The following is a 23,367-nucleotide window of genomic DNA, read 5'->3' on the forward strand; positions in this document are numbered from 1 at the left end:
CATGCCCATCCTACACCAACATGCAGCCTGCCACACCCGCGTGCCCATCCTACACCAACATGCAGCCTACCACAACGGCATGCAACACTGTCACAGCAGCGTGTGGCCTGACACGCCAGCGTGCCTGCCCATCCTACACTGTAACTGTATGGTGAGAACAGATAAAAAGAACAATGCAAATACACCAGCCAGATGTTTAGGAACAAACTGAATATATCAGCATCAACCCAGGTCGATATAATTTGCTCACATGTGGTCTACTCTGACTGTAGTCTCGATGGTTATTATTCTCTTTAGCTGCAATCACACTTTCTGCCAAAAGAAAATACACTTTTAGAACAGCCCAGTCATGTTCTCTCCATAATCAGTTCACACTTGGATGATTCAAAACAAATTCTACACAGAATTATAGACTTTCCACAGCAACAGAATAAAGAGCAGATAAAATACACTCCTTAGAATACATCTGAGAAACACAGTGTGCTGCAAAGGATTTGTTTACAAACCAAACACTAAACACAAGGAAGATAAGAAGTTAAAGCTACTGGGCTGAAACTCAAATATTAGCACACTGCACCATCAGAACGAGTTATCAATGAGGAGATATATATAATTATTTGACGAATTTGAGCTGAAGTCCTGATATTAATTTCACTTACTGACTATGCAGAAAATAATGCAGGAAAGAATGCATTTGTTGGCTAACTTTTCTACAAATCCCATGAAAATACACACCTATAATTCTGTAAGGATTCTGTTTATACAATTCTTGGGACTGGGGAGACTCAGCAGTTAAGAGCACTGGCTCTCTTCTAAAGGGTCCTGGTTTGATTCCCAGCTTCCACCTGACAACTCCCAGCTGTCTGTAACTCCCACTCCAGGGCATCCAGTGCCCTCTCCGGCCTCTGCAGGCACCAGGCACATAAGTGGTACACAGACATACATGCAAGCAAAACACTCGTACATACAACATGAGGAGGTAACAACTGTTTTAAGCACTGAGCTTTATGAGTCAATTTTAAGAGCATGGTTGAAAAGGAAAGAAGACGTTGTATATACACAAGGGTTGAAACAAGGCAGATATAAATAAAATATTTAACCTCTTCAATATTTTGGTGATGGGAAAAATAGATGTCTTACTGCTGCCAAATGTTTTCCACCTTATAATTGTTGGTGATCGAATAAGGTTTGTTTATACTTTTAGGAGTCAAAACTTCCTTAATATTCTAAATATACCATAGTGTCACCTTGGTTATTTTAACTCTACAGCTTCTCTGCTAGTCACAGTGGGCATCGCTGCCTGTCTCCAAAACCTGAGACGATTTCACTGTGTTTAACATAAATCAGTATTCCCTGTTGGCTCCCATGGTCTTCATAAAAGAAGCTATACTTAACATTCCTTGATAATTAATCACAACTTCGTCTCCAGAATAAGTCCCACTTAGTTATATCTCGCTATTTGAAATGGTGCTGGATTCTACTTGTTAATGCTCAATGTGGACTGTCTGCCTCTATATTCATGGCTGCTTTCTCCACCCCATCCACCGGCCATCTGTACAAACACTCCCTTGGTTCCTGTTTTCTTTCTAGACTACATTGTGATTTTCCTATTTAAAGCAATCTCTGGTCAGTCACAGTGGCTCACACGTGTGACAGCAGGACTCAGAGTCCATGACAAGATCACTGTGAGTTTGAGACCAGCCTGTGCTTCAGACAGCACTCAGGACAGCCTGAGCTATAAAGGAGACCTTTATTGAAGGAAAAACAAACACTAAGACCCACAGACAAAACACAAATCTCTCAAGCTTGGAGAAGTGGCAAGAAGCCGGCATTGCCTGCTCGTGCATCCTTCGCTGCTCTCCTTGGCTTTGACTCTCCATGTTGCGGTCACTATTTCCTGGTCAGCTTGTGGGTCAGACAGTAAAATATAACAAGCCATAGACATTACAATCAAATCCCAACTGTACCACAGCTGATATCTTTGTTACACGGATAAGTGTGTATGCCCTCTGCCCAACTAAAAGGCCGTTCAAATTGTGCCTGTTATATGTAGGGGGGGGGGGGTAAATATGAGAGTGATAGAACAAAAATCTCTGAATTAAGATTTACTTCAGATTTTGAATACACCACCTCAACTTGTGTGACTGGGTTTAAAGACAGACGCCAGCTCATCTTCCTCTGTAACTGCACACTAACACACACAATACAGACACTCTAAGACTGCACTATGAAGTCTGGGTAAAACCGTGCACTGCAGGAAGTGCCAGGCAAACCTGGCTGTCTACTTCCACAAGCCAAAGGTAACATTTTTCCCCTTATTTATTTTCCTTCTTTAAAGCGGGAGGGATAGGAAGAGGCAGGGGAGGGAGCAGCAGGCAGCTGCAGCAGCAAACACTGCTTTTCTTACCAGATACCAAGGGGAAGGTAACACATCAGACAAGGACTCACCACAGAAAGAGGAGGGGAAGGTTTCTTGACCTACACAGTAACAAACTGGCTCTTTCTGGTGAGGCTCAGCAAGAGGGGCCGGTTCCACCAAAGAGAAGTCATGAAAACACAGTAAAACTGGGAAATACTGACAAAAAAAACCTCCAGGAAATGAAAATACAATCAAGCATGAAGGGCAAGCCAGTTAGAATTTTCAGAGCTTTGTTGGAATGTCCCCAAAAATAAATGAGTAGATTAATTCATATAATTTTGTCATGAAATTATGGATTACAGGGCTTCATCCATTCAACATGATTCATACATAACACTCCATGATGCTCTGCGTCATAAACTAGGTAGGCTCCGCTGTATAATAACGCAGTTAAACATACACATCAATATTTTGCCAATACCAATTAAAATATTACTGCTGAAAATCTGGAGTTGTTTTTCCAATTTTAACATTTTTATGTAATCACTACCAGGGAACTGGTGCCTAAGTGAAAGCATCACGTCACAAGAGTCTGCTGTGGAACCATCAATAACTAAATGGGGCACACAGTTTCCACTTCTGGCGTGTGTAAGACACTGTCAGAGAAATCCTGCCCCTCTGCCTGGTTCCAAAATCACCTAACTCAGAGTTTACACCTTCATCTTTCTAGTATCTTTTTAAAATCAAAAAAATAAATTGTTTTTCATTTTGTTTCAGACTTTTATATTAATTCTAAACATAGGTCTGTCTTTAACAGAAAAAAAAATATAAATTTTATTCTTGAAAAAAGGTACCTGACAGCTCTTTAAAGACAACACTATCACTAACAATAACAAAAAAATAAATAAAAACCTCAGATTCTGAAATCTGAGTTAATGCTAGGTTTGCAATGAATCTTTAAGTAATAAGCCCTAAGCAGTAGAGTTGGTCGAGGCTCATCCACTAGCTCTGGTTATATTATTAGCTGTTTTCCGTCTCTTTTTAATCTAATTATTATTATATGTATGTGTGTGAATAATGCACATGAATGCCAGTGCCCCTGGAAGCTACGGAAGATGGGTCCTCTGGAGCAGGAGTTACAGACAGGTGTGGGCCACCCAGCATGGGTCGTGGAACACAAACCTGGGCCTCTGCCACTCTTAACCAATCCTTCTCCCACGCCCCTTCACTCACTCTCTAGACACTTTGTTTTACTTTGATTATATGTGAATGTGTGTGTCTGGGAGGGGAATGTGCGCTTTGTAGTTGCCCACAGAGGACATAAGAGGCCGTCAGACCCTCCAGAGCTTGCGTCACAGGCAGGTGTAGCTGCTGGGCCCTGAACTGGAGTCCTCTGCAGTCCTCTTAGCCACTGAGTGCTCTCCAGTCCCTCAGCCAGCCCCTTTCTGAAAATATACATGTCTAGTGACCAAGGTCTAACAACTGGGCTAGTCAAGCCCGCTTTTCTTTTGATTTTCCCAACAGCCTTCCCAAGGAATTCCACTGCAGACGGCAGCAGCCTGAAAAGCAGCAACGCGCTGGCTAACCTCTAGCACACACACTATAACGAGCACTGTGCAGACAGTGATGTTTCCACAGATGAGTGGTCTTGCTGTAGGAAATGCACAGTGGCACCAAGGCTGAAACTGTGAGTTCCGTAACAATGAGAAGCTGGCATGGGCAAAGTGAAAACCCATGGAACACCTCAGACGCATTGCGTTTCAACAAACAGTCCTTGTATGAGAAAGCAAACGCGATCTTAAAATCCATCTTCTCTTTGGTTCATTATAATGTCTATCTTTGCTTCCAAGGGACAATAAAATAATTACTTGAAAAAAATCTTTTATGTAAAAAAAAATACTAAAATATGTTATTCGTGAAAATCCTGTAACATTTGATGTTGTCAAGAAGTAAAATTACAAAGAACATAAGAGGACTTTACTGTGAAGTACATACAAATAATCAAATTGAGTTTAAAAAAAAAAGTTTATCCAACGCTGAGTTTGATGGGTGGCTTTATGATTTGTTGACAGTGTTAATAAGGGTCAAAAATGTGCTGTGTTAAAAAATAAAACTGGGTAAACTATGCTTTTCTTCTTCCGGTCTGAATAAATTTATTTCAACACAAAATAGATATTTGTTTCTACAGACCCGCAGCATTAAGAAATAAGCATTATTAAGTCTGTACCTGAGAATGTATGGGACATTGAGAGCGTGAAGTGGACAATGTAGTCAAGCAGACAGACTACAACTCTTAGAATCATGGCCACTATACTCCTGTTACTTCTGCCTTTTTGAAGTTCTGACAGCCGAGTTAGTAACACACTTCATACACAAAGCCTTTAGCAGTCACTGGTGCTTACATGAATTAGAACACTGATAATCCAACCTCTCTCCCCATTTCTCTCTGAAACAAAACTTGGGGTTTTTAGCTTCTATGAGGTTTTTGACACATAAAACTGAAATATAATTTTCAATAATGTGGAAGAATAAATACAGGTTCTCAATACATCACTTACCAGAAAAAGCTCAATCTTAAACAGTTCATTAAAATATGAGCACTGTGTAGACAGAAGCTCACTGAAAAAAAAAAATGAACGTAAAAGTTCAAAACCCCACTGGGTTCTGTGGGTTTACAGTGACAGTGGCATCCTAGCTCACTTTCACGTCAAGAAATTTCATAGGAGAATATGGAAGAACAAAACATAAACAGATAAACAAGCTCCCTGTGCACCATTATTTCAGAAGTCACATATTCCTCATCTAAGACTGAATAATCACAACCAACCACAGCTTATCATTCCTAATTTACGAGAGCATCGCGATCAAAGCACTTATTGTCAATTGTTCTTCCCTGTGTGGCCATGGGAAATAATCTAACAAACCAGATTATGCTCTTTAAAATGTAAACGACTAAATCTGTCTCATCTAATTAGTCTCCTTTATTTTATATATCAAGTGAATAGCTTTGAATTTGATATAGTACTTTATTCTCACCATTGATAAAAGGCACTCTTATGTTTTAGTAATCACAATTAGAGAAGCAATATTTTACTACAATGCTGTACTGGAGTAGTAAATGAAGTATTTCAATGAATGCATCCATGTTCACATACAACCAACAATAACATCAGCACAATGAACAAGCAGAGATACAGCCAGCTCTGGTTGTCTGGAAAGGCCGCATTTAGTGTCTTCACATTCCCAGATTCAGCCTGAACTTCTATGTTGTCTCGTGATTTCATTATCTCCTTTGAAACATCCCTCTCAATGAACTTCCCTCCCAGACTCTGTAAACATATTCTGTATATTTTTGTATAAGAAAACTAAGCTTTGTTGATTCCTACTGAATCTGAAGTGTTTGGATTCCTACGGTCTTAATTTGATAGTTCGATAGTATCACACATCTATCCGTATCAAAACCAATTAGTAGGAGACACAAGAGGCTTATACAATATTCCAGTAAGGACACAACACCCAAGCATCTAACAGCCATCCGACCTCTGCTTCTCCTCCTTGTCCCCACACATCTGTTCTCGTGGCCTGATCTTTCTGCCCACTGTGCTGAAACACACAACCCAATCCATACCTAGCACTACACTGATCTCCAGCACGGCATACACATTCTGTGGGTCAATTGGCTTGAGAAAATGCTCTGGTATTTTCCTCTTTGTACGGTCCTAACAGATACATACCTATGTCATATGCCAGGAAATCGGCAGAAAAACATTTTGCACCGTTACTCAGGGAAGTGTCATTATGAGTGTTTCCTCCAAAAACAAGCATAGCTCCATTGATTAGGACAGCTGAGTGAAGGCATCTGGCAAACCCACTCTCTCTCAAAATAGTCCTACAGAATGAAATTCAAAAACGCATTACAAAGGATAGAGACTTCCCTCACCTTATAAATAAAATACGGACTTTGTATACACAAATTCTTTCTGGGAATTATGAGGGGGTAAATACATGTATTTTAAACACTTGTAAATAACGTCTAGGTTCTGATATTCTAAGACTATTTCTGGAATCTCAGAATGCTTTGAGGGAAGCATAATATAGATAGAATCTTTAATACTTTATATTTTGAACGATTTATTTACTTATGAAGGTAGGAAACCAGTCTACCTCAAAGTCCAGGAATAAGACACCAAAGTTTTTTGTTCTTTGATTTTTGTTTTTTGTTTTTGGCTACAACAAGTTAAATATAGTAAAATCTGTCCAAAATTCATGGGGTTAAAATTATAAAATTGATAAGGTCCCCTTAGTGAGCCTTTGTTTAATTAAAATTTATACACAAAAGTGAAGATACCTTAAGTTAAAAAACTCAATGAATTTCCATGAGATAAACATTACCAAATACCCAGAACACAGATAGAAACATTGCTAATTTCTATTTCAATGATCAGTTCTAATATACTTTCGCATGGGTTGCACTTATTTGTATGCAGGTTCTTTGGATACAGCCATAATGCGGAGGAATTAAGAACTGAACACACAGGCTGGAGACGTGGCACAGCAGTTAGGAACACTTCAACATCAGGCAGCTCCAGGAGGATCTGAGAACGCTGGCCTCCACAGGCCCTGTGCTCACGCACACATGCACACGTGGATGCACACAGCCAGAAATGAATCCTCTAAAATGTATCTTTCAGAAACAGTAAAGTTTACAAAAAGTATTATAAATATATGCTTGGAATTATAAACTGCTCTGAATAAACCAGTATATAAAGATGATTAGCAATATAAATCAATACCTTCTAACCATTCTGATAAAAATATAAGCACAGCAAACATTTATAAAATAGCTAATTTGTATACAGTCTCTAAAACCATGGATTTTTAAGTCATTTAATGTTTAGAGAATATGAAACAGGCTCCTAAAGTGACAATATCCAGAGTTCCACAGCCTCTCCGGGGAAAGAACTTTAATTAAAATGAAAAACTAGGTTTAAAGAAAATTTTAAGATCTCATAAACCTTTATTTAGAGCAACATTAAATACCTACTCAAGAATATCTACCAAGTTTTGGTTAGGAGCTCATCTGGCCAGGTGGCACAAGCCTGAGATGCCAGCTCCTTAGAGGCTAAGACAGAAGGATCACACTCAAGGCCTGCCTGGGCAGTATGGTGAATCCCGCTTCAAATACAAAGCAACGAAGTCAGGATGTGGCTGGGAATACACAGCTCGGCTGCAGAGTTCCCGCCTTGCATGCACAGGCCCTGAGTGTAATGTCCACTCATCCAAAGAAAGGGGAAAGGGCACAATCTATGTTACACAGAATCAGGCCAGCCCTCTCTGTCTTCCCATCATCTTCTCCTCTTCAACATACACCAATAAGAATGACAGACCCCTAATGAGGAGGAAGCCAGGGAACAACGTTCTTTCATTCCTTGTCTCCTAGCGGCTCCTATTGGGTCAATGATATCTCACTAAGGGTATTAGGCTACCACAATTCTCATGTCCCCGTACTTACAGAAGGTCTAAGAAGCCTGGGTGAATTACCACACTTGCTCTCAGCAGAGACGGGAGTTATCAACCAGGTTTATGTGACTAAAGGGGAGTCAAATGTTTATCCTACCTCACTCAATAAAGCAGAGGGTCTATGTCAGACAGCCAAGCTTAGGAGACCCCAGCGTAGTGCCCCCAAGACTCTGCATACGAGACAATGGTACCACCCCAAGGAGAATCAGATCACTGAGCCCACGCACCTACAATTCCTGGACAGTAAAACAGAGGTTCTCCAACAGGAAGACAGGAAGACAAAGCAGACATCTCTAAAGCTTCACACACGCACACACACACACACACACACACACACACACACAGTGCTTGCCCTGCAAGTATGAGGACCTCCAGAACCCATATAAAAGCCCAGGTGTGGTGGGCTGCCCGTCATTCCAGAGATGTGGGATAAACTAGCTCATTAAAATAGCCAAAATGGCGAGCTCCAGATGATCTGGTCAATATACAATGTGGTGTATGACAGAAAACACTACATGAAGTCAATCTCAGATATCCACATTGCAAGCATACACACAAGCTTGTGCAACACACACATGCGCACCCGCACACACGCGGACATACATGCTGGCACATATGCATACCACACACATGCATTACACTGTTGAATAAAACTAACCTAGCATAAATAGTAAGCATACGTGAAGAATGATAAATTCCTAGAAGATAGCATAGGAAGAAAATCTAGGAACTAGGTTTGATGATGAATTTTTAGAAGTATCGAAAATTAATTGAGGAAGTTTTATTTAAAATCAATTTTTTTCTGTAGCAGAAAAAATATTGCTCAGAGAATAAAAGCACAAGCCACAAACTGTCCTAAACATTTGCAGCACAATGCCTGACAAAAGAATGTTTTCCAAATTATACAAAGAACCCTTAAAATAAAACAAACAACAGTGCTGGCAGTGCCAAATATGCCTTCCGAAGAAAGCACATGGGTATGAATATATGAATAAAAATACATTTCACTCTGTGTGATCAAGGAAAGGCAGACTGAAATAGCACCTATTAAAATGATAAAACTGAAATTATTGACATTACTGAAACCTAACAAAAATTCCTATCCACTGATGCAAGGCATAAAAAATAGTAGTCTCTTTGAAAGATAATTTAGCACCTTATTACAATATTAAACATAATTCTAATTAATTCACAACCAAGGAATTGTGAGTCTTAGTATTTACTAGTGGGTTAAAACTTTCATTCACTAAAGTACCTGCATACAGATATTCTTGACAGTTTTATCTACAACTGACACAATCTGGAAGCCTTTGGGATACTCTTCAACATGTAAATGGAAAAGCAAGCGCTTCGAACATGCAATGGAAAGCAATTCAGAAAGAAAAGACATGGTGGAACTTTAAATACACATTGCTACGTGAAAAAAAGTCAAACTACACACTATACAATCTGTTTGTCATATAGTCAATTTTCACACCCACTGCAAATACGTATGAACACTATGGAAGCAAGAGAACAACCTTATGGTTCAGTTTTCCCATGTCTGGGGCACACCCAAGGGGATCTGCACTGGTTTACCACAGGGTCAGGCACACCTACTGCACTGCAGGCCCACCTTGCCCAAGTGCAAGAGACAACCGAACAGAGAAGACCTGGTTACACAGTGCTGTGCTACGCAGCCTTACAGAAACATCGTTCTCAGGGAAGCAGATGAGCTAAACTTGTTTACCGAATCAACATCACATGAAGGAAATGAGCCCTATTCAAACAGTCAAATGTCACGGGCTCTCTCTCATGGGAACCCTAAAAGTTACATGACGACAACAGTAAAGTCACTAGTGACGTGGAGGACAGACAGTAAACAGGATCAAACACACAACATACGTGTATGAAAATCACACGGAAACCCATCACATAATTAATACATCTTAAAGGGGATTTTACTGTACTAATAGTACCGTTATAATAATTTAATGAATAATGTCAATTTCGAATCAGGCAGAGATGATCTGAATATTCTTCTAATAAATGTAATAAATTCCACTGGTAAAATTCTATACATAAAAAATTCACCTTAGTTGTCTTAAGGGCTATAATTTAAAAATACTAAGGAAAAAAATCTGATTTTACAAATGTGATCTATAGCATTAAAAAGAATGCTCCCCCAAATAAGTTTATGTATCTGATAAAACACTAACATCAAACTATTAATATGAATAATTCAAGGGAAACATAATCATATCTCAGATATTAACGAAGATTTTTTTAAAGTTCCTCATCAAAATATTGGCAAACCAAAAACCAACATGTTAGACCACAGTTGATTTAAGTTGAGTTGCTAAAATAAATCATGATAATTAGCCATATTACTTTGGGGAAAACATCAGATAACCAACTCTCAAAGGAATTTTGATACAAGCTGTTAGCAAACCAAGAGAGGAAGGAAAAGTGTTTTAAATGTAACTTTTTAAAAAAGATTTTCTCTGATGTGGGAGGTCCTTTTGTCTATGTGTTGCTTTTATTAGTTAATGAATAAAGAAGCTGGTTTGCCCTGATAGAGTAGAACAGAGCTAGGTGGGGAAAATTAAACTGAATGCTGGGAAGAAGATGGGGGAGTCAGAGAGAAGCCATGGAGCCTCCAGAGACAGATGCCAATTGGAATCTTGCCAGTAAACCACAGCTACTTGGTGATACACAGATGAATAGAAATGGGTTAAATTAATATGTAAGAGTTAGCCATTAAGAAGCTAGGGCTAATGGGCCAAGCAGTGATTTAATTAATAGAGTTTCTGATTATTTTGGGGCTAAGCAGCCGAAGACAAACAAGCAGCCTCCTTACAACATTTCTCCACACAGAATGAATTTGCATCCTTTCCCTCATTCCTCACCCGGCTCCAAATCCTCTCGTGTGTGCACCCCTCTGATGGAGGAAGGTCATTGGCTAATAAAGGAACTACCTTGGCCCATTTTATTGGTTAGAGGATAGGTGGGAGGAGTAGGCAGAACAGGACGCTGGGAGGAAGAGGAAGTGAGCTCAGATTCCACAGCTCTCCTCGTGGGGGCAGACGCCTGAGAGAGACGCCATGCCCCGCTCCCGGGATGAAGCTCCAACCCAGGATGGACATAGGCTAGAATCTTCCTGGTATGCGCACCTTGGGGTGCCATACACAGATGATTAGAAATGAGCTAAATTAATATGTGAGAATTAGCCTAGAAGAGAATGGGCCAAGCAGTGTTTAAATGAATACAGTTTGTGTGTTGTTATTTCGGGGCATAAGCTAAGCTAAGCCGGGCAGGCGGCGGGGGTTCTGGGAACGCAGCCCCGCTGCCCTTATTACTACACCCCTCTACAATTCATGGCCTTTCTCATTAACTATTATTGCAAGTGTGTGCATGTGCACGCACACATACACACACACAACCTTCTAAGGTCACTTAGCATTACATTGTGTACATGTGGTGTATTTTATGGCTGGACACTGGGATTAGATAAGCTATCAGGGGCTCATCTTTGGAGAAGACAACCCCTTTCTCAGCAGCCATTAACTGCTGTAATTCTTCATTTAATGTCCCATCCACACTGGCACACCAACTGATGTTGCCATCAGATTGGAAGTTTTAGATTCTGTGGGTAAGATAGCCCTTCCATCAAGAGATGTCACTGTCACGCAGCAGACATCCTGGCCCCCACTATTAATCTCCCTGTGCCCTTTTCTGAGCTTTAGGTGTAAGGGTTGCAACGTAGATGTATCAATCAGGGCTGGGCACTACACTGTTGCTCTGCTAATTTTGATTAGTTGTAGATTTCTGTAATGACCTCTACGATGGTTTGAATAAGAATGGCCCACATAGGCTCATATATTTGGATACTTGGCCACCAGGCTTATATATTTGTATGCTTGCTTTCATCACTATTTGAAAGGATTAGGAGGTGTGGCCTTGTTGGGCAAAGTGTGTTACAAGCCCATGTCAAGCCCAGTGTCACTAACTCTTCACACTACCTGTGGAACCAGATGTACACTCTCTTCACAGCAGGAAGGACTGACTAAGACAGTCTCCGTCTGTGGAAAGAGAAGCTTCTCTGATGAGGACTGAGAGTTGCGCTTGTCTGTAGGTGTAAGATAGGTTTTCAGAATAAAGTTTGGAACTATAAGTTTAGGAAAAAGTTAGCAACAGGTTATCCCCTGGGCTCCATGACCTCACCAGCTACAGGTGATTGGCTAGGATTCAACACCAGGAATCAATCCCTTTCCAATCAGATATCCATTGGTTACTCCCAAGATATATGCACCACTAATGCATTATCGGGGCTATACTGGGCAGCTAGTCATCGCTGGGGTCAGTAGGATTGACACTGGATAGGACCACTGATGGCTTTTTGCCCCTTAGCAACTTACAGAGAAACTTCAGATACAATGAGAGCTAGTCTTCAGAGAGCAGGCTTCCCGGTCAGTTCCAGACCTCCGAGTCTTGGGTCTGAAGTTGTCTTAATCTTAGCTATAAGGGCTTACCTTAGTCCAGAGAGAAAAGCAGGGACAATGACAACATCCTACGTTGTTCTGAGAATCTCTTGGACTTGCTGTCCCACAAACCAAAGGAAGGTACCCCATGGCTGGCCCTGGAGTTTCCGTTAGTCTATCCCACACACATCCCCTTTCACAGCACTTGTATCCTGTAGCCTCTTTCCTAGAGCTCTCCTCTGTCCTCGTGGTCCCTTTTCTTTAGTGACTCCAGGTTATACACTGACATCAAAAGACTTGGAGCTAGGATCCACAAATAAGAAAGAAGGTGTGCTTTGTTACTTCACTCTGTATAGTCACTGTTTAATTCCATCTATTTACCTGCAAACACCATGATTAAATTTCCCTTATCAGCTAAATAGAATTCCGTTGTGTATCACATGTTCACTCTCCATTCTGCAGCTGAAGAACACTTAGGCTGTCTCCATTTACCAGCTCCTGTGACTACAGCAGCAAAGAACATGGTTGAGCAAAAACCTGTGGAGTAAGACGCCAAGGCCTTTGGGTATATGCCACAGAGCAGCAGGGCTGGGTCTTACAGCAGACCTGATCCTAGCACTCTGGGAGTTCTCCACAGAGTAGGTAACCCCGTCAACAGCGAACGGGGGCTCCCATTTCCCTGCATGCTCACGTATTTGCAGCTGGCTGCTTTCTAGACCACAGCCATATTGTCCAAGGTAAGATGAAATCTCAAATGAACTACAATCAGAATGTTGAATGCTTTAAATTTAGCCATTTTAAATTCTTCTTTTGAGAATTCTATTCATATCCAGAGCCAACTTTTAGTTGGGTTATTTATTTTCTTGATTTTTTTTTTTTTTAGTTCTTTGTATACACTGGTATTAATCCTCTGAGATGTGTAGTTGACAAAGATTCTCCCACTCTGCAGGCTTCTTCTTCATTTGGATGACTCTTCCTATACCACAGAGAAGCTCTGTGGTGTATTAGGTCCTAGTTATCAACTGCTGACAATATTTATGAGAAATGGAGCCCATCCAGAAAGCCTTCCCTGCACCTCTGTCCCGCAGGACACTGTGCTTTCTCCCGGCAGCTTCAGAGTCTCGGGTTTTACAAGGCAGTCTTTGGTCCCTTCTGAGTTGATTTGTGTACAAGGTGACAGACACGAATGAAAGTGGAAACTGTTAAGGTAGCTTGCTAAACCTTCCTAATAACGGTTTCCACGAAACCCACAGTGACACCGCTCTTATTGGAGAAAGCCCAAAAGCATTTCTCTACATCTGAGGAACAAGGACATGCATTAATCAGCCATCACCTCCCTCTGTTCTACACTGGGGTGAGGATGCAGTGGACAGGAAGAGACAAGAGTGAAATAAAACCCAGGAAGGGTTTTATTCAGATTATCCATATAGAATCTGACCAACTACTATAACAAAAAAACAGAAATTACTAAAATCAGCAAGTCTGACACAAAATATCATTATCAGTCTTACTTCCATCAAGATAAAAACAGTACGAAAAAATGCAACAGTCACTGAATGTACAGTATTCTCCCCTAAGTTAGCATATACCTACAATCTCAGAATGTGACCTCATTTGGAAATGGAGTATCTGCAATCGTGTGTGCTGGAGTAAAGAGTCACAGTTGAAGGTAGATAAACAAAATCAAGCTAATATTAAATTCAGATAGACCCTAAATTCAGTGACGGGCATCTCTATAAAGCAGGTCATGTACAGACAACAATTCAGAATAGGAGGGTGTAGTTAGTTACAGCTGAGGACACCCAGGATGCCCCAAACACTAGCAGAGCAGAGGACGTTTCCTGGGAGCTTCTCCAGGGCCAGAGATCTGGGGCGCATGCTCCAGAACTAGGAGCATGCGCATTCTCAACGCTGGCTGTGGCAAAACGCATTTCTGTTCTTCTCAGTGCCAGCATGAAAAAATGCATTTCTGTTTCTAAGAGACATGAGGCACATGGTGATATGTAATGGCATCCTTAAAAAAAAAAAAAAACTACCAGGTGAGACCGGCCAGTGGGTAAGGATGTTTGCTGCCATGCATGACAAGCTGAGTCAATCCAAGAACTCACATGATGGGAGGAGAGAGCCAACCCCACCTACGATGTCCTCTGTCACCCATAAACATACTGTAACCTATATACACGCACACATGTGCTCAAATATGCCCCTACACACACAGACACACACACACACACACACACACACACACACTAAAATAAATGCGAGTTTTGATTTTAAAACATACAGGTTTCATTGAGAAAAGCATGAAAATATTAATTACCTGGAGATAATATTCTTATGATGTCTTACATACTGTAGATACTCAAAGGAATGAACTGTTACTGAACAACATCGAGGGAGTACCTACTGCACACGCCCCTACATACAAGTCTCAACTTAGCTGGAAATTAACTGTGAAACTAATTAGAAAAAAACCTGAAAATCATTTATAAAAATATGAAATATTGTAGCCTGGTGTAGGAGGTCCTTCTCTCTTTATGTTGCCTTCATTGGTCAATAAAGAAACTGCTTCAGGGCTGTTGATAGGGCAGAACTTAGGTAGGCAGGGAAAATTAAACGGAATGCTGGGAGGAAGAAGGTAGAGTGAGAGAGACGCCATGGATCTGCCGGAGACAGAAGCTGGGAATTTTACCTGGTAAAGTAAGTAAGAGTTAGCCAATAAGAAGCTAGAGCTAATGGGCCAAGCCGTGATTTAATGAATACAGTTTCTGTGTGGTTATTCTGGAGCTAAGCTAGCCGGGCAGCCGGGATGAACAAGCGGTGCCTCCTTGCGACAGTAGACTAATGTTACAGAAGCAAAATACAAAGCATAACCTACAAAAGAAACAAAATTCATTTCCTTGACTATTTATGTAAGTTCTAGTTATCAAATAATGACAAATGAATAGAACGATAATCCACAATCTGACAAAACATTTGCAAAATGCAAGATAAACTAATACTGCAAAAAAATAATATACACAGTCTATCAAATACAATAAAATGGGTAGAATATTTGCACAAAATTTCAAAAAAGCACTACACGGACAATATATATGAAAAGATACTCCACCTTATTAGTACAAGAGAAAACACAAATGAAAACCAAAGTTGCAGGGCCAAAGAGATGGCTCACCAGTAAAGAAAGCATCTGTCTCACAGGAAGCAAGAGGCCCTGCGTTTGGATCGCTAGCACCCAAGCCAAGCACAGAAGAATGTGCCTTCACCTCAGGGATGAGGGTGGAGAAGAGTAAATCTTGGAGCTCACTGGCTACTTGGACTGGACTAGCCAAATCAATAAGCACCTGATGCAGGGACAGGCCCTGGCTTGAGAATACGACAGAGAACAAGGTAGAAGAACAATACAAATTTCTGGCTTCCACATATATGCACACACATATGCACAGACAGATATGTATGCTGAAGTGTACCTACACTATCCACATCAAGATAGATACATAGAAACATAGATATGATAGACAGACAGATAGGTACATACACATATATAGACAGACATATATATATGCATAGATGTATAGACAGACAGATAGATGATAGATAAGCTTGATAGATAGGTAGAAGATAGATACATAGATAGATACATAGATAGATACATAGATAGATGGATGATAGGTAGAATAGATAATAGATTAGATAGACAGATGATAGATGATAGATAGATAGATAGATAGATATGATAGATTAGATAGACAGACAGACAGATGATAGATAGATAGATAGATAGATAGATAGATAGATAGATAGATACAGATGATAGATTAGATAGAAAAACAGACAGATGATAGATAGATAGATAGATAGATAGATAGATAGATAGATAGATAATATAAATGAAGCATAACAAAAAACAGGCATAATTTCCTACAACAATAACAAAAAAAATTCTATGGAAACAATACCAAATTGTGGAAATGCCATGAGTCAGAAATTCTCATTCTTCAATGGTCAGAAGGCAATTGAGCAGACATCTGAATTGGAATATGGTTTGGGTAAAATCAAACATGATACTACTCCCTTTGACCAAGAATTTATAATCTTAAATAATATGATTAGGAAAACTGGTATATTGACCAATAGACTAAATAAAAACATCTAGACCATAACTGCTCATTCAAGCCAAATACTCAACCACAGGACTGAAAATACTGAAATCACCTCTGCCATACATCACAGCTTCTCACATCAGAGTCTCACAATGCTCATTTTCGAGCCCGTCCACTCCTCCGCTCCCCAAAGCGGTCACTGCATACATCACCTCTTTCCAAAACCCAAACCTCCTCTACTTCATGTCCACGTTTTCAACTAATGACTCTATTTTAATTTCACTGAGAAAGGAAAAATAACTGAACTTTGTACACGTTCTCACCATGTGTACCCACTGTCTGGCTTTGTTTTCATGTGGCCTGCCCTCTCTCACACCCCAAAGGACGGGAGGGGCCTGCTGGCTCTCAGTACTGCACCCCATGCCACTGGCTTTGCAAACATTCCTCTAGCAAACTGTTCCCTTTCTTCCACTTTCAACACCTGTTTGATGGCTCCTAGGTCATAACCTTAAAAAGATACTCTCTTGGCCCACTTCCCCTACATTATCACAGTTAATAAATCTTCCTTACAATTCAACTCCTCAGAAAATTGTTGGCACTTTTTCTGGCTTTTTTGCCAACCTTATAACAGCTTGATAAGCATTCAATAAGACATTTATTTATTTAAAGCCTTCAGACTTTCACAATGCAGACAGAGAAGTATGATCATCAGTATTAGCTGAAATATGATTTACCTCATAACAGGCATATAAAATTGTTATGTCTACAAAATCTGACAAGCAAATTTCTTATTAGAGAAAACCAAAAGCATAAAATAAAATAACTGAGTAATTTAATTAGCTTTGAATGCAATGATGTAAAAATAACCCCATAATAAGAAAATGAAGCCTGAAGAGATCAGTTCATGGAACTAGGTACCAGCCTTGTAAAGTTCTCAGTGTCTGTGGTTTCAAAGGCTGTAAGTACAGAAGCGATACAGGATCACACCGTAATCATTTGGAACACTGCTCATAGTTATTATCATAGATATTACTTATATGCACAGAAATATTCCTGGCATCTTCTTTTCCTCTCACCTGAAAAGTAGGTTTTCAAAATCTGTTATCACATATACACATGCAAATGCACACCCACCACCTTGCAAGGAACACTGAAAATGTTGACAGGCTCCTACGGTAAGATCTATAGACGGATATAGAAAAGCACCAAGAGCCATCTGATTTAACAAAACTATAATGGCAGCAGAACTTTGAACCAGAGTTGGAACCCTTGGGTAGGGCAGTGGCAATCATCACAACACATTAACAAGATGAAAAGAAAAACCTTGGAGAAGTGAGAAGCTTTATAGTCAGGAATGGGGACATCCCTCCACTCTTTAAACATCAACATACCACGTGGGAAGCAGGAAAGCAGTAGAAAGACTGAGCGTATCCTGACTCTGACGCCTTAACACTTTCCCAACAGTGAGAATAACGTTGTTTGTTAACTAAACATTAAAATTTGGGCATCTTTCAACATGCTGAATTGTCATAAACTAGAAGCATAAAATATTAAATTACAGGAATGATATCAAACATATTCCTATTTCTTAAGTAAGTTATAAGACAGGACACACTTTTTTCTCTCCTATTGCTGAGGTATGTTGCTGTCTGATTCTATTATTGCTTTCCTGAAAATGTCATTATGTTGTTGGCTTTTTTAAAGAGTATTTCTATTAGGTACAGAATTTTAGGTTGATTGTTTTCTTTCAGACATCTGAAAGCAATGTGTCTCCTGGATTCCATGTTTTCAGTTAAGAAGTTGTCTGCTCGAATGGTGGACTGTTTCCTGCACACCAAACAAGGGTAGGGAGTGAAGGTCAGTCCCCAAAACCCACATAAAGGCCAGGCGGGTGGGGTGACCCACCTGAACCCCAGGGCCTGGAGCTAACAGACAGGCAGAGGATCCTTGGAGAATGCAGACTAGACAGATGAGAAGCATCCGCGAGCTCTGAGATGACATGAGGGACCCTTCCTCAGTGAACAAGGAGGATGGATGGTGATAGACAAGACTCCTCCACCTCCGCAGGCACGCACCCACAGTGCACATGCAACTGCACAAACATTATGTGCACCCCACAATAACAGACATACACACATGCAAATCTGCTACCCACCACACACAATATATTACAAAACAAGAAGAAACTGTCAGGTGTCAGACTTAGTTGCCTCCAAGACAGAGAAATGCCTTTTCTCTTTCTCTTTTCACTTTTGTCTTCATTTTGGAGGGATTTTTACAATAATGATATGAATTTCCCTTGTCCTGGATGCTCGTGTAGATGCTTCATTCTGTGATCTCCTAGCTTTTGTCATGGTTGTCATGGTAAAACAGTATTATCCCCTTGCCAGAGGAAGCTTCACAGTCCTCTTCTCCTCCGACAGTGCGGGTGAAGGGTGGGCAAGAAGAACAAATCACTATCTCATAAACAAGTTCTCCTTAAATTCTTGTGCTCAAACAGCTTTAGAAGACATGTCAACTGTCACAAAACAAAAAGCATAATTTCTAAAAGGATTCCAAAATAGAAACAAGTACAATAAAAATTATATTTTAAAACTGTAAACACAAAAAAAAACAAAAGAAAACAGTGTTTCCAGCAAAAAAAAAAAAGAATGTTATGGATATAAATAAGTCATACATTATCAAAAGGAAAAAATGAACACAAATAAATTAGAAGTGATCATATTAGCTGGGGGAACACGCTGAAATGTCGCTGAGCTGCTGTCTCTACCAACTACACGGGCAGGAGTCGGATGCTTGTGACCTGCCTCTGCGGAGGACGAGGAGAACAGGGCACACCCTGCTGCTGGAAGCTCACGGAGCTACAGGGAACTGGGGCGGATCGGTCACACATCAGGGTCACGTTCATGCATGCACCTCAGAAGAACCGCTATAAACGAGCATGAGAAGGCTGGATAGCATGCAGAGTGTAGCACTGCTACTTATAAAAAGTGAAAGATATTTCATAACACCACAAGCTTTGTATTTCATTCACATTAGATGGTAAAACTGAAAAATGCTAAATAAAAAGGTGAACCCAAAGAAAAATATATAGTTATCCTCCTGAATATTGGAAGTAGACAAGATTGACAGGCAAAAATTGGGAGCTTCGGGGTGGGGGTGGGGTGGGAGTAAGGGGAGAGGGGGAGAGAGAAGGGAGAAGGGGAGGATGGGGAGAGCTTGGGGGAATGGGATGGTTGGGATGGAGGAAGGGTGGATATGGGAACAGTGAAGTATATATCGTAATTAAGGGAGCCATTTTAGGGTTGGCAAGAGACTTGACTCTAGAGGGGTTCCCAGGTGTTCAAGGAGATGTTCCCAGCTTGTTCCATGGGTAGCTGAGGAGAGGGCATCTGAACTGGCTTTATCCTATAGCCACACTGATGAATATCTTGCATATCACCATAGAACCTTCCATTTGGCGATGGATGGAGATAGAGACAGAGACCCACATTGGAGCACTGGACTGAGCTCCCAAGGAACAGAAGGAGGGAGAACATGAGCAAGGAAGTCAGGACTGCAAGGGGTGCGCCCATCCACTGAGATGGTGGGGCTGATCTAATGGGAGCTCACCAAGGCGAGCTGGACTGGGACTGATGGAGCATGTGATCAAACCAGACTCTCTGAATGTGGCTGACAATGAGGGCTGACTGAGAAGCCAAGGACAATGGTACTGGATTTTGATTCTACTGCATGTACTGGCTTTGTGGGAGCCTAGTCTGTTTGGATGCACACCATCCTAGACATGGATGGAGAGGGGAGGACCTTGAACTTCCCACATGGCAGGGAACCCTGACTGCTCTTTGGACTGGAGGGAGGGGAAATGGGAGGAGGAGAGGAGGTAGAAATTTTTAATAAAAAAAAAAACTGAAAAATCCTTTTTGTAAATTTAATAAATATTAAAACACAAGTGTAAATAAGAACAAATCCTGGACCTCAAAGCTTGATGGTAAACAAATTTATTCACCTAAAATGGATGTTTAGAGGTACTTGTAGGTATGTCTACGGACCAGAAACCATTTTAAATTATATTATTTATGCACAGATTTGTTATTTTGTACTACTGCTGCATGACAGTGTATCACATTACCATAAAGATTTAATCAATTCAAAAACTATTCTGTGACATCATCCTATAAACACCACTATTACACAACTATAAGATATTATCCCAACAGAGCTCATACTCATAGGAACTCACAGGACTGTGACAGCACACTCAAGACCTGCTCAAGTTCAAGCCATAGCAAGGGAAAGGAGAAGTGGACACAAAGGCCCACCCTAACCGAGAAGCTCTCTGTAAAGGACACTTGTCTCCAGTGGAGTGACACGGGCTCTATCAACCACACCTCGAGGCACACCCCCTGGCCAGGAGTAGGTGGCCAACAGTGAATGAATTCCACCGTGTGTGTGTGTGTGTGTGTGTGTGTGTGTGTGTGTGTGTATGTGTGTGTGCGCGTGTGCATGTGTGTGTGTGTACATGTGCGTGTGTGTGTGTGTGTGGGTGTGCATATGTGTGTGTGAGCATGTGCATGTGTGTGCATATGTGTGTGTGCGCGTGTGCATGTGTGTGTGCGTGTGTGTGTGCATGTGCGTGTGTGGGTGTGTGTGTATGTGCATATGTGTGTGTGCGCGTGTGCATGTGTGTGCGCATGTGTGTGTGTGCATGTGCGTGTGTGCATGTGTGTGCATGTGTGTGTGTGTGTGTGCGTGCGTGTGTGTGTGTGTTCATTTGGGTTTGGGTATGAGGGGTGGTAGTTGTTTTGTTTGTTTGTTTTGATTTGTTTCTGCTTTTTACTGAAAGAAAAAGAACATGAAGAAGATGGGGAGGGAGGTGGGGAGTATTTGGGAGCAGAAGGGGAAGAGGAAAGAATAGTATCAAAACGTACTGTATGAAAGAAGCCAATACAAATACAATCATTAGCAACCTTCTCCTTCTCATACTCCTGTTACTCAGCCTACTCACCAAGTCTTGGTGTTGACTTCGTACCTATACAGGTCATCCACGAGTCCATACTTATTGCCTGGTAATGCTTTATAACCGCCGTGAACGTAAATGGACTTGGTGACCTCATCATACACACTTGTGTGACCGTATCCACCTTGCACAATCGCTCCTTTAGTTTCCGGAACCAGCCAGGTGTTTGAAGCTATAGCAAGAAGAAAGCAAACCATGAAACTCAAGTAGTAGCTAAAAATACAACCAAAATGACACAAAACCACCAGTTAAGTCGTTAAAAATACAACCAAAATGTCACCAAAACAACAGGTTCACGGTGGTGGCATGTAATTACAGGCAGAGAGAGCTGCCTGACACTCGGTACACTCTGAAGACGTACGGTGGGGACTGAGGAAAGACTAAGTGTCCTAGGTCTTTCATAATTAATTCTGAAACACTGGAAATCCAACTTTTGTAATTATAAAGAAAAAGGGGGAAATGTAACTTATATGTACTTATGTTATTCAAAAATAATCCTTAATAAAAAATGCATGTAACAAATGTTTCTTAAGGTCTTCTGTGTGACAGAACTGGAATAAGTTAGTGATATAACATGACTGCTCTCTTAAACCTAAGCTAACTGAACATTCTTCTAGCACTGTGTTGGTCTAAAACCTAACATTCCAGTATTCACTTGACAATCACAATATTGTTGGGTTCCACCAGCAGACACACTGTGGAAACATGTGATCTTAACCACTGAACCCCTCTCCAGGCCAGCACCTCCTTTCCGATGCGGCACTGAGGCACTGGGCTCTGTGGCGCAGTAACGTAAGCATCCTGCTGTAGCTGAGTCACATCGACCCGCGGCTCTGTGCTCCTTACTGTGCAGTCTCCAGGGTGAAGGCACAGACACTGAGGCCCAGAGCCGCCACGCAAATGCACTTTGATATGGTAGGAACTCTTACCGTTTGCGCTTACATAATACATGGAATGTTAAATGCTCATGACTCATCTGTTATTCCTGTGAAACTCAAAACCCATGATTCTTCCCACTTCTGTACAGCCAAAAAAACAAAACTCAAACAAAAACACTACTATAAATTTACTTAGAAATAGCATTTTGGTTATAGAATTAGCCAAAAGGAACTGAACATAGAGATTTATCTTTAATTCACCGAAATTTCAGTTGTCATTCTACAATCAGGTTATTCCTAACTGAAAACAGAAGCATATCAGACAATACATTTATTTACTTATGTGTTAACAGTGTGCACGGACATTCCATTACGTCACATGACAGTGCACCTGCTTTAGTTTCCCGGCCATCCACGCAAAGTGAAAACGTCACCGTGCTTCATGCTGAAGGAGGCTATGAAAACGTGACGTGTCTAATACATGTCATGTGAACTAGAGCACAGGTTAGAGGAGAGAGATGCGTCTACAAAACAGTCAGCAAGGAAAACTGGGCAAGGAGAAGCTGACTTACAGGTGCCCCAGACAGCACCATGGTGATATGTATTGTGGTTATGAACTGAAAACTGGAAGTGCTGGAGGGTGGACAGGAGCATGGGAGACAGCGGCCACAGAGATCAGCGGCAAAGGACTGGAGGCTCCAGGAAGATCCACAAGCTATGAGAGGTGTGGATTCTGTGTGCAGTCAGCTGGAAGGGCCGGTCTCACTGGAGAAGGGAGGTATTTGCAACAAAAACTACATAACTCACTGCAGGCACTGGAACGGCAGAGGGAAGCTGGAGGGGGGTGGGTGCAACAGGAGAGAGTAAGTAAGCCGGGCAAAAGCCGGGGTGGGGGGTGCAACAGGAGAGAGTAAGCCAGGCAAAAGCCGGGGTGGGGGGGTGCAACAGGAGAGAGTAAGTAAGCCGGGCAAAAGCTGGGGTCGGGGGGTGCAACAGGAGAGAGGAAGCAGGGCAAAAGCCGGCGTGGGGG

At 41.2% G+C, this 23,367-nt stretch overlaps 1 protein-coding gene across 5 annotated transcripts in view; it reads right to left on the bottom strand.

The window, feature by feature from the left end:
• Positions 1–23,367, bottom strand: part of Atrnl1 (attractin like 1) — a 561,295-nt gene that overhangs the window by 490,125 nt on the left and 47,803 nt on the right. For 4 of the 5 annotated variants that reach the window (XM_041661191.1, XM_041661190.1, XM_041661192.1 and 1 more), the window contains exons 9-10: positions 21,448–21,631; positions 6,094–6,248 (exon numbers count right to left, since the gene is read on the bottom strand). In XM_041661191.1, the coding sequence (XP_041517125.1) occupies positions 6,094–6,248; positions 21,448–21,631 (339 nt within the window). Of the gene's footprint in view, positions 1–6,093; positions 6,249–18,782; positions 18,961–21,447; positions 21,632–23,367 lie in introns of those variants that run through there. The other variant, XM_041661194.1, reaches the window with a different exon arrangement.

This window comes from Microtus oregoni, unplaced genomic scaffold (assembly GCF_018167655.1).
Source record: "Microtus oregoni isolate MIOR12 unplaced genomic scaffold, Mior012 000012F_ref0000307, whole genome shotgun sequence".
Taxonomy (NCBI): domain Eukaryota; kingdom Metazoa; phylum Chordata; class Mammalia; order Rodentia; family Cricetidae; genus Microtus; species Microtus oregoni.